This window comes from Urocitellus parryii, chromosome 4 (assembly GCF_045843805.1).
Source record: "Urocitellus parryii isolate mUroPar1 chromosome 4, mUroPar1.hap1, whole genome shotgun sequence".
In the NCBI taxonomy this organism is placed as follows: domain Eukaryota; kingdom Metazoa; phylum Chordata; class Mammalia; order Rodentia; family Sciuridae; genus Urocitellus; species Urocitellus parryii.
In genome coordinates this window covers 65,002,925-65,015,164 of record NC_135534.1, presented here as the reverse complement: position 1 = coordinate 65,015,164, position 12,240 = coordinate 65,002,925, and the positions used below count along the sequence as shown (strand labels likewise).

General features: G+C 33.4%; 1 protein-coding gene across 1 annotated transcript in view; it reads left to right on the top strand.

Annotated features, from left to right (window-relative positions):
- Pgm2l1 (phosphoglucomutase 2 like 1) overlaps positions 1-11,531 on the top strand; it is a 62,629-nt gene extending 51,098 nt beyond the window's left edge. The window contains exons 13-14 of the mRNA XM_077796873.1: positions 4,144-4,277; positions 5,905-11,531. Coding sequence (XP_077652999.1) covers positions 4,144-4,277; positions 5,905-6,007 — 237 coding nt within the window. The 3' untranslated portion in view covers positions 6,008-11,531. The remainder of the gene's footprint in view (positions 1-4,143; positions 4,278-5,904) is intronic.
- Positions 11,532-12,240: the final 709 nt, after the last annotated feature.

Sequence of the window (12,240 nt, the reverse complement as noted above, 5' to 3'; positions counted from 1 at the left end):
TTTAAGGAAAATATGACCTCCAGGTCCCACAATCATATACCTTCCTCCACATGATGTGTGTCATTTTTTTTTCTATTTATGTTACCATTGTGTTGTGCATGGCAGGTCCATTTCTGAAGGACCTTTATGCCTTTCAAAGCTCCTGCCTGTGGGATAGGTGCTCAAACAAATACTTACATACAAGAGATTGCTGATCATATTCATTTTGTTGTTGTTATTTTTAGGATGATTATTAACTTAAATTTCCATTTGTAATGCTCTAATGTTGTCAGAAGATTCTGGGGACATAATGTATTTTGGGAAATTTGCAGCTTCTTACATAGGATAATACTCATATTCCTTATAGATAGGCAGAATTAATATTGTTAAAAATGAGCGCATATACCAAAAGCAATATACGATTTAATGCAATTCCCATCAAAATACCAATGACATTCTTCACAGAACTAGTCCTAAAATCCATTTTAGAACAATAAAAGATCCAGGGCTGGGGTGGTAGCTCAGTGGTAGAGCACCTTGCATGTGTGATGCACTGGGTTCAATCCTCAGCACCACATAAAAATGAATAAATAAAGATATTGTATCCATCTACAACTAAATAATTTTTTTAAAAAAAGACCCAGAACATCTAAAGCAAATCTAAGCAAAACAAATGCAATGCTAGAGGCATCACAATACCTGACTTCAAATTAATCTACAGAGCTATTGTAACAAAAACTGCATGGTACTGGCATAAAAACAGACCCATAGACCAGTGGTACAGAATAGATGACACCGAGACAAATCCACACAGATGCAGTTATCTGTTCCTTGACAAAGGCATGTTGGAGAAAAGACAGCCTATTTAACAAATGGTTCTGGGAAAACTGGTTTCTCCATAGATAGAAAAATGAGGCTAAATCCCTGCCTCTTGACCTGCACAAAAGTCAACTTAAAATGAATCAAAGTCCTAGGAATGAGACCAGAAACTCTGCAACTCCTAGAAGAAAATGTGGGGTCTACACTCCCAACATATAGGTTCAGGCAAGGACTTCCTCAATAGAACCTCTTAAGCTCAGAAAAATAATACCAAGAATTAATAAACAGGATGACATCAGATTAAAAAGTTTCTGCCAAATATATTAAAAATTGTTCAACATCTTTAGCAATTAGGAAAACGCAGATCAACACTACACTGAGATTTCATCTCATTCCAGTTAGAATGACAGAATATAAAAAATTATAAATGCTGGAGAGGATCTAGGGGAAAAGGAACACTTTTACTCTATTGGCGAGATTGTAATAATTTACAAACAATGGAAATCATTATGGAGCTTCCTCAAAAGACTAGAAATGGAATAACCATATAACCCAGCTAAATTACTCTTCAGTGTCTTTCCTAAAGTCTGCATACTACAGCAATAGTATTCTGTGTATGTGTGTGTGTGTGTGTGTGTTTGTCCTTGTATATTAACTGAATAAAATCTTGACTTTTCATTTCTCTAATGTTTCTATAGTCTTTGGTATGATTTTTTTCTCTTTCCTGTCTTTAAATTTATGATTTTATTATTTGAGGTGCTTTTAAACTATTCTGCTCTTATGGTAAAGTATGTTTTTAGTAGCACAATTCAGAATAGCCAAACTATGGAACTAGCCTAGATGTTCATCAGTGGATGAATGTATAAAGAAAATGTAGTATGTATACACAATGGAATTTTATTCATCCATAAAGAAGAATGAAACTATAGCATTTTCAGGAAAATGGATGGAACTTGAGAGCATTCTGTTAAGTTAAATAAACCAGACTCATAAAGTCAGAAATCATATGTTTTCTGTCATCTATTAAAACTGGAGAGGAAAGAGGAAAAGAAAGGTTGGGAAAGAGTCATGAAAATCTAAGGGAGACAGGTAGAGTAGAAGAAGAGGACTAGGGAGAAGGAAGAGAGGAGGGGAAAGTAAAATACTTAAGAAGTATATTTACAAAATTATATCGTTATATTGTGCACATGTATGGATATGTAACAATGAATCCCACTATTATGTATAGTTATAATAAGCCAATAAAAACTGTGGGAAAAGAATACTATCCATATTCCATTTTTTGCAGATTCATCCAGTCAACAAATATTGGTTCCTAGTTGTCAATATTCTGAGTATGTGCACAGGCATGTGTGTGTCTGTGTGTGTGTGTGTATTTCTCTTTTTTATATATTTTTTAGCTGTCAATGGACTTTATTTTATTTATTTATATGCAATGCTGAGAATCAAACCCAGTGCCTCACACATGCTTGGCAAGTGCTCTACCACTGAGCCACAACCCCAGCTCATGTGTATTTCTGTCATTGTAAATTAACTGAATAAAATCTTTGACTTCTTTTTATTTCTCTAATGTTTTTATGCTTAGTCTTTGCTATGATGGTTTTTTCCTCTTGCCTGTCTTTAAAGTTTAAATTTATTTAAACTATTTAAGGTACTTCATCTCTTCTCTCTGACGCTCAGAGCTTTGTAGGATAGGTAGCATAGATGTTGTTATCCCCAAGATTCTTGGTAAGTGTCCTAAATTCTCTCTTCACATTTCAAATTGACATTCATCTGTACATTCATTTATCAAAATCATTCTGTGCTGCAGCCAAAGGTACACTAGAGATACAGTGATAGCAAAGGCATGCTTGCACTTAAGAAATGAGTATAGAGGGGCTTTAGCTCAGCGGATGGAAGTTGAGAGCATTCTGTTGGATGGAAGAGCATAGAAAAGACCTCTTACTGAGACTATACTGAGTTCTCAAATATAATTAGGTGTTACCCAGATACAGGAGGTGTAGAGCCTGTTTCAAACAAAGGAAGCAGTAAGTGCAAGGTCTGACAGCAAGAAGGCATGTCCTCCAGAAAACCACAAGTAGTTATCTGTAACTGGAGTGTAGGCTGAGAGCAAGAGTGGCCTGGTGAGTGGGTTACCAGGGCAGAATTCCAGGCAGACAGATCAGTTACTAAGCTGTTTCAGCAGTCTAAGTGAGTGATGTTAGTGGCCAGAATTTAATATAGTAACAATGGTAATGGAGAGAATTGAAAAGGTGAATTGAATGAAGGATATTATAAACAGGACTTGAGTGAAAAAGAGGAGCAAAAGATCTGTTTCAAGCATCTGGCATAGCATAATGCATTGATGGAGAGACGGTTCTTTAGGCCAGGGCCAGCGCTTGGAGCCCTGAGGAGAAGTAGCATTGGCAACCCCTCTGTTGTAGGACAACAGCACAGTCCCCTCTAGGTACTTCAACAGGTTAATGTGTGAATGAGAAAGAGTACCAGCATTAATTCATATATTCAATGTCAGTAAAACTTCATTTCTTTTTTAAAAATACAGTTTTTGTAAGTACCTAGTACATTCTTTTGCATATCCTCTAGGATAATGTATATTTATCTTTGGAGGCCATAGATTAACTGTCATCATGCTTTGCAAATGCAGAGGTGCTTTGGAACAGATACAGCTTCCACTTTTTGTTCTACCACTTAGCTAGTTGAGCAGATTGTTTACTCTCATTGAGCCTTGTCCATAAAATGGCAATTATACTGACTTTACAGGATTATTGTTGAAGCCTGGAGATCATGTATGTAAAGTATATAAACCAATGCCTGGATTATTATAAGGGTTCAGTTAATATGTTTATGAATTATTATGGTAATCTTTTGTATTTTCATTCTTTTAATTTTAAAAGTTTTATAATTGTGGTTTAAAAACATAGAAGATTGGGGCTGGGGATGTAGCTCAGTGGTAGAGCGCATGCCTAACATGTGAGGCACTGGCTTTGATTCTTAACACTGCATATAAATAAATAAAATAAAGGTCCATTGACAACTAAAAAATATTTTTTAAAAAACACAAAAGATTTACTGCCTTAACTATAGTTAAGGGTACAGTTAAATTATCTTAAATATATTCATATTGTTGTGCCACAGATCTCTAGAACCTTTTTATCTTGCTAAACTGAAACCCATTAAACAACTCCCAGTCTTTATTCCCCCAGCCCCTCACAACCAACATTCTACTTTCTGTTTCTATGAATAAGACTAGTTTAGATGCCTCATATAACTGGAATGTATTTTATAATTCTTGAAAAATGAATTAGATACCAGATGTAATTAAGCTGTTGTTGCAATCTTGCATAGGTGCTGCCTGTGAGTAAAAACAGTCAAATGATTACTTTTACTTTTCAAAATGGATGTGTTGCTACTCTTCGGACAAGCGGGACAGAACCAAAAATAAAGTATTATGCAGAGATGTGTGCTTCACCTGACCAGAGGTGAGAATTGATTTATTATATACATATTTAAAAGCTTTTTTGAGATATAATTCACATTCCATAAGATCATCCACTTAAAATGTATGATTCATTGTATTTTAACATATGCAGAGTTTGTGTGGCTATCACTACTATCAATTTTAGAATCACCCCAAAAAGAAGCCCCATATTCAGTAGAAATCAATCCCCATTTCCCTCCCTCACAGCCCTAAGCAGCCACTAGTCTACTGTCTTTCCCAGTAGATCTGCATATTCTAGACATTTCATATGAATGAAATCATACAACATGTGGTCCTTTGTGACTGGCATCTTAGCATGTTTTTCCAGGTTTATCAGTGTTAATAATATGAGTTAGTACTTTATTCACTTTTTTAAAAAAATGTATTATTTTCACCCCAAATAATCCATTCTGTGGATATACCACATTTTTAATCCATTCATCAGTGGATGTTCAAATTATTTACATTTTTGCTTATTATGAACAGTACGGTTATGAACAGTTGTGAACAGCTATTTGTGTGTGGATATATGTTTTCATTTCTCTTGGATATATATGTAGGATTAAAATTGTTGGGTCATATTACTCTATGTTTAACCTTTTGAGGAACTGTTTCCCAAAGAAGCTGTATTTTGCAGAGCTGAATTTCAAAGTCATAGTAAATTTCTATTCTTGAGAAGATTTTCTAAGCTTTAATTTTTATATAATGAGCCTAAAGAAATGATCAATAAATAATGTGTTTGTTGCCAAATATTTGTTTTCTGTGTCCAATTTGGTTTGACACAATCTGCCTAGTTCATTTCTTTCTAAGGGTACAAATTATGACTATGTCACAAATTGTTAACATGTTTAATAAACCAAAGACTATTTAAACTTATTGAAAATAGTATTAACTTTGTTGTTAATGACCAATGTATTTTTTGAAATAGCCTTCAGAACCCAACCAGGGCACATTATTTTGTATTTTCCTACATCTTTGCCTTAAGATTTTATTTCCATTGGGGGAGAAAAAGACCTCCTAAAGTCATTCAGAGAAGTATTTAACGTTAACCAAATCAGTTAATGCTATGTTTGGTTAAAAACAAAGAATGGATATCAAAGTAATAGCTAATTTATTGTATAGCTGATAAGATGACTGTGAAGGCTGTTTGAAAGAGGCTCCTCAGTGACAATTTTGAAGGGCTTACTTGTAAGTTTGTGTATCTGTTTTTTAAAACACCTCATTCTTCTGCTACCAACAACCTGAAGGATAGTCATATTATCCCACAACACCTTAGCTGAGTCTCCTTCAAAGCATTTCAGGAAGCCATTCTATTATAATACTTGTATTGATGTTTAAAGTTGTTAAATTGCCTGACCCAAGAGAATCATTTAGATATACTGTAATTCATTCTTTATCATGTGCCAAGGAATTACTATTAATGAAGTTCAATTTCAGTTTATGATCATGTTGTTTTCTTTGTGTGTTATTTTATTTGAGGGGGTAGTTTTAACTGAGCAAATTTCTCTTTTGTTTATCAATTATTTAATCATTACATCAGATATATGCCCTCTCCAAAGTAAAAATAATTAAAACAAACTTTAAATCTATTAAATAGAGAATTTCAAAACTCAATCTTTTTTTCTTAGTGATACTGCGTTGCTAGAAGAAGAATTGAAGAAACTCATTGAAGCTCTAATAGAGAATTTTCTTGAGCCTAGTAAGAACGGACTGATCTGGCGTTCTGTGTAGGGCACCTCGGCATGTCATGACTTTGCACTGGCATATGGAACAGACAACCCAAGACTCCATGTGTTGAACCTCGTGTCAGCCTTCTCTTTCTCATCTGGCCAAGTATCTTTTTTCTTTTTTTTTCTTCTTTTCTTTTTCATTTGTTCAGCTGACTAAATGAAAAGTATCAATTTGAAAGTAAAATGTCTGGAGGGAAATGAAATTCAAGTTTTTCATAATCTTGAATGAAAATCATAACATTAAAATATTATAGTGATATATCATTACTGTTTAAAACTAATATTGTGCTGACTTTAAAGCAAAACATAACAATATAAAAGTGAGTTTTCTTATTGTAGTGTGATTAAGCTTAGTTCTGTATCTTGTAACTGTGTATAGCATGGTTTAAAAAATGGGGTAAATAGATAAATGTTATGTAATTACACTGGTAGCTAAGGTAATTAATTACTAAAATTGGCAAGAAAATAATACTCTTCCTGGAGCATTATGGAAAAGTGTCATTGTTGTATCATGAGTATTAACTTACAAATTAGAGTATTTGAAATAGGGTATTTAGTACTTCTAGTTTAGGACAGATATTAAGATATGTGGGTTTGCACCTCTGCTTCAGGTGCCCTTTTGGTGCAGTGTAAATTTACTGTATGTATTAAAAACTTTGATGTTTACTAAACATAGAACAATAGTGGCAACACTCCTAGTGGCTTTGTTCTTGTCAAATTTCTCAGTGCCTTCTCAAGAGAATGGTATGAACTCAAACAATGTTCCTGCATTGAATATCATTTTATCAGTCAATTTTCAGATAGTTAAGAAAAAAATCTTCCAAACTTTATGGGTGCTTCCTCTATATCAAATGGGTTTGTTGATTTCAAAAATCCTATGATTGTCAAAGACGGTCTTTTTTTTTTTTTTTCGGTGTTGGTGGTTGGGGAGGTGCTGGGGATAGAACCCAGGGTCTTGTGCATGCAAGGCAAACAATCTGCCAACTTAGCTATACTCCCAGCCCTATCAGAGAAGGTCTTAATAAAAGAAGGCTTAATATAACTATAGTCAAGAGTTTTCAAGTTAGAATTACATAAGTTATCTTAATCTTTAGGTAAAGGAAAAAAAGGGGAACTATAAATGAGCTCTCAGTTTGACAGTCCAACATTTGAATCACCTATTTGTAAGTAAATTTATTCTTTAGCTGATGAAATAATGTTAATTTTACTAAAAAAATAAAGCACCCAGATTTTAAGTATTAATGAAACCCTAAAATTACTGTTTAAAACTAACATCATGCTGACTTCTAGGGAATTTATCTTTTTTAATATGGAAAACAGTTGTTTAGGAAAGTCATTTTTGGTTGATTCTACAATCTTCTGAAAAGATTCAGTGCAGAAATAGTTTAATATTCTTAAGATGTATTTTCTCTTGTACAGTTTGCAGAATACAAATGGCATAATTAGGAGGTAAGAATAACAAGGCCTTGGGTGTAATCACCTAAACAGGTTGACTATGGGAGATAGCACTGATATTAGAGAAATTATTTCCTAAACATAATAATGACAAAGATATAAAGTTTGAACTGATTAGAATGTCATGGTTTGGTTTGTTACAGCTATAAACTAACTTTTGAACTGATATAATCCAAACATAACTTTTAAATTATTGTATTGCCACTATTGTTAATTTGTTCCTTCCTTGCTTTCTTATAGTTGGATCTTGTATGACTCTAGGTAATAGACAGGTAACTATATGTAGAGCACCATTTTATGAATGAGTTTGTGTAGAATTTTTATTTAAAAATGTTTAAAACATTTTTTGTTTTATTGGCTTTTAGTAATGTAGACTGTAACTTAGGAAATGGCATATATTCTACAAAGTATGAACAATGTTTTATATATATATATATGAAAAACATGTATATTTGGTTTTGGTATCTGTGTTTCAGAGATTGTCATAAAATATTTGAAATGAATTTAAAGTGATACACCAACCCATTCAGAACCACTAAAGCCATGTCATGATTGTCCTTTTATGAAGAAAATAGTTTCATTTTCTTGCTTTAATATAAAGTAACATGTAAGTCATCTTAAGGTGAAAAGTCATTGAAGCTTGGATTCTCATCTCAAAATTCTAAATCTAAAGTTAAAATTAACAAAATTTTATAAAGGTTCCTGAATTATATAGATCTAAGGAACTATCTGATTCTGTCCACACTCTTGAGTCTGTCTGAGCATGATATTAACATGAATGTGACATTGTTCACCTTGCCTAACAGGATACGTTCAGAGACCTCCCAAGAGACAGAAATGCAGGCCTGGGGTCTCAGCCTTGGGCCATTTTTTTTTAAATATCGTGGAAATACGTATAATCTCATTCTGCGCATAAATCAAAACTGGTATTTTCTGAAGCTTTGGGGAAAAGAAAAGAAGTAGGACAAGATCAAAGCATAAATTAGAAATAAAAATTAAACAATATAAAGGGCAATAAGACAGCACATAAAATGCTTCTTATGAAAGACAAACCTAACACCATAAAGGTAGAAAATAAAGTGTGTATAAGGTTGTTTACTTGTGTTTATTTGTTGTTATGATGAGCAGGCAGTGAACCTATTGTTTACTTTTATTATTCAAGTTTTGGGAGCTGGGAAAAAGTATCCCTATCATGGAATCAGTTCCTGCTAGGTATTGTATCAGAATCATGGGAGAACTTGGGAGGAGACAGAGCAAAAATAAAAAAGAGTAAACTACAGAAAAAATTCAAATTCTGCCTGGATACATTTAATTTTTATACAAATAAGACTTTTAAGAAAAAGTTCAAGAATTTAGGTTCATTTAATTCTAGAGAAAAGAAAGCCATTGAGATCATTTACACTAAGTTATTAATCATTAATCAATGTTTTTGTTGAAGGACTCAAAATAAGAAGTACTATTGCTATACCATTTTCCATCTCTAGTGAGGATAGACCAGAGGGAATTTGGGATTAAAAAAAAAAATAGGCAGCAGAAAATGTTTAAGAACTTTGGCAGAGATTGTCATAAAAATCTATTCTTTTAAGGAAATAGTTTTTAAAAAATATTAAGGGATACTAAATGACTTTTGAAGGTTCCTTCTTTCCAGCACATTTTTTTTCAAATTCAGGTTGGAACAAAAATGATGTTGTAAAGAACACTAACAGTATCATTTGGGTTTCACTCCACATCTAGACAGCTTTAGCTCAAAAGACATTTTTTGTGTGTTTTAAATAGGATATGCGTGAATGCATTGAATAAAGACCTGCTTGGATGTTATTTTTAATTTGACCTCGCAAATCAATTGAGACTTGAACACAAGTGTGTTCATGTTGAAGAATGTATAGTGTTATAGGATATTTGAGGTTTTTGCTTTAAATATAAAATATTGATATTTAGATGTACAAACTTCCACAGAGAGGATCTGAGAGATTGAACATTTAGGAGAATAGATCTTCCATTTCTTAAGCAGGATGCTTCTGAAATTGATGCAACAGAATGTTAGCTGGAGGATGATGGGAAAATTGTTCTATGAACTGCTGATATTGTTGTGGTTTTTAAAGTTGTATTCCACTGGTGTTTGTAATGCTTGAAAAATCCAAATTTCTCTTGGATACATTTAATTTTATGCCTTTTTCTCTCTACCTCCCTCTTTTGCCACACACACTCGTCTACATTTTGTTACTGTGAAAAGCTTTCGCCCTATTACCTCACTGATAAGAAATTTAACTGTTTTCATTCAGAGTGCTTTAAACTTATTCATAAACTGTTTATGAACTTTTAAAATTTTGTTACTATTATAAAAATATTTAAGATTTCTTATAAGAAGTAATTTTAAATCTATTTCATAGCCTGTTTTAGTCTGTCTGGATACTACTATATGTTAATTTATTATAGCTTTTTACAATTCACTTGTTTTCTGAGCTTACTCTAGAAACTGATGAGGAAGTAGTCATTCTAACGAAAATGGTCACTTATTCTAGAATTTCATTTGAGATTTCCTTGTATTTTGGGCAGCCAAAGTGCACAATTTGAGGAAATCTTTCTTATATTTGTCTCTCAAAGCATTTTACCATTAATCATAAGTCTAAATAAAAAGAAGAGGCTGGTTCATTGTTTGACTCTACAAAGCATGACTTTAGTTCCATTTGGAAACATAGTTAATGTTGATTATTGGTTATTTTTAAATATTCACATACTATTACATTCACTAAGATATCTTTCCTCTTGGTTAAGTCAAGACTTTGTACTTAAAGAAGAGAACCTACAAGAATGAATAAAGTGGCCAATATATGGGGCAAAGGGACATCTAGAGTTTGCTTCTCAGTTTTTTTTCACCAGCAGAACCCTAAATCAGAGGAGCATGAAGGAAGGGGAAGGAGGCCTGAGAGCAAAATCGGAAGCAGCCTACCACTGATGATGAAATTTCGTGTTCTGGCTTTAATTTTGCCTTCTCCTAATAAAACTATTTAATATAAAAGTGAAATCTTCAATCTTGAATGAAACTGGTATACCAGAAAGGAGCACCGTGTTTATCACATGGCCTCTCAATTTTCTCCCTCATTGCCCCCACGCCCAATTGCTGCATATCCCAGTACACAATTGACTCTAGTGTGAGAAACATAAGCATAAAACATATCTAGGATATTCCCTTCCCTTTAGAAGCTGACCTCCTAAAATATTAACCCCTAGTTAACTAACCTGCAACATTTATGTTATATTTGAACCTTACAAGATAGTCTGAGGTGTTGGCCTGTTTGTTCTCTTCAATTCCTTGGCATTCCTTGATGAAGAAGGAGCACCCACCTGTCAGCTCACTTTTCCTATCCACACTACCTACCTAAGTTCAGTAACTAAACAATATTATTTTAAAGACATGAATAGTTTTAAAAAGTAATTAAAATTTTGACTTTCTAATTCAGTTTTTAATGACTCTCATTACTGAAATTTATAATAAGTGATATTTACTAAGAATGCACACCCTTAAATACTCAGCTTCTTTTGAGAGAGCAGAGCATTTTTCTATGTGGAAATTGTATATAATGTTAGCACTTTACATCAAAAGCAAGGTGTTGACCAGGAAGGCTGAGAATGTATCTCTGTAGGCTTAATATCACTAGTCTAATAAAGCACCATTTTGAGCCTATTAGTACTACCTTCCAAATGTGTCACGACTAATTTGGTACTATTTGGTATATATTTGTCCAGCGTTATGATTCATCATGTGCCACTCAGGCAAGAATCTGCATCTATGTATGGTGAGGTCTTGTTATAGGTTAGAATAAACTCGTGGTATACATCATTGAAAATACCAGGTAAAATATGTACAGTTAAGAATGAATTATTTTTCTGACTAAGTATGTAGAAGTAGTTCAAAATTGTGCCCTTATTTTAACAATTTCTGTCAACATCTCATTTTCCCCAACAAAATACCAGGGTGTATTATAAATACTGCCTATGAGAATTTGCACTTTCTGTATTTGTGTATGGATTTCTTGTGGTTTTAGCCAAATAAAGTGTTATCAGTAATAAACAGGTCTCTTCATAAGCATGAGTTTCTATGTAATTTTTATTATCTTAGATACTGTGCAGTTCACAAACTGAAAATGTTCTACTCAAACTGAAAATGTTCTTGAAATTTATGCATGACATACACTGGTATCTACTATTGAGTCTAAATATTCTGGCTGTGAGCACTCAGTAAATATTTCCTGATTGACTCATCTGATGTCCTAGAAGTAAAAGCTAATGCTAGAGTCCTTACAGTTTTCTTTTTTTTTTTTTTTCTCCCTCAGCAGACCTAGTTTGTTTCCTCATGTTAGCATTAGCTTCCATAATAACATAGTAAAATTAAAGGTTTGGAAATCCATCAAGGTAGCAACTATAGATGTGGGATGCAATAGTGGTGGAGAATGAGTCTCCAGGGATGGTTACGTCTATGGTTCTGATCTCCACTGTCTGTCTCACCCCTGATCGAGCTCAAAAGGAAAGAGGAGTGACAGTAGTATTCCACAAGGTGCTTCTATCACCACCTTAACTGAAGACTCTTGAGAACCATTTTGAGTCTATTTTAACCCCTTCGTTAATTATTATTCTTTATAGCATATAAACAAGGGAACAAATGAATTTAAGTAGTAGTTATCATCTGTCTTCCTGAGAGTAGTTTTTTTACTAGACCACTGCCTGGCACCCAGGAGGTGCTCAGTAAATATTTTTTTGAATGGATGAACCCATCTCATG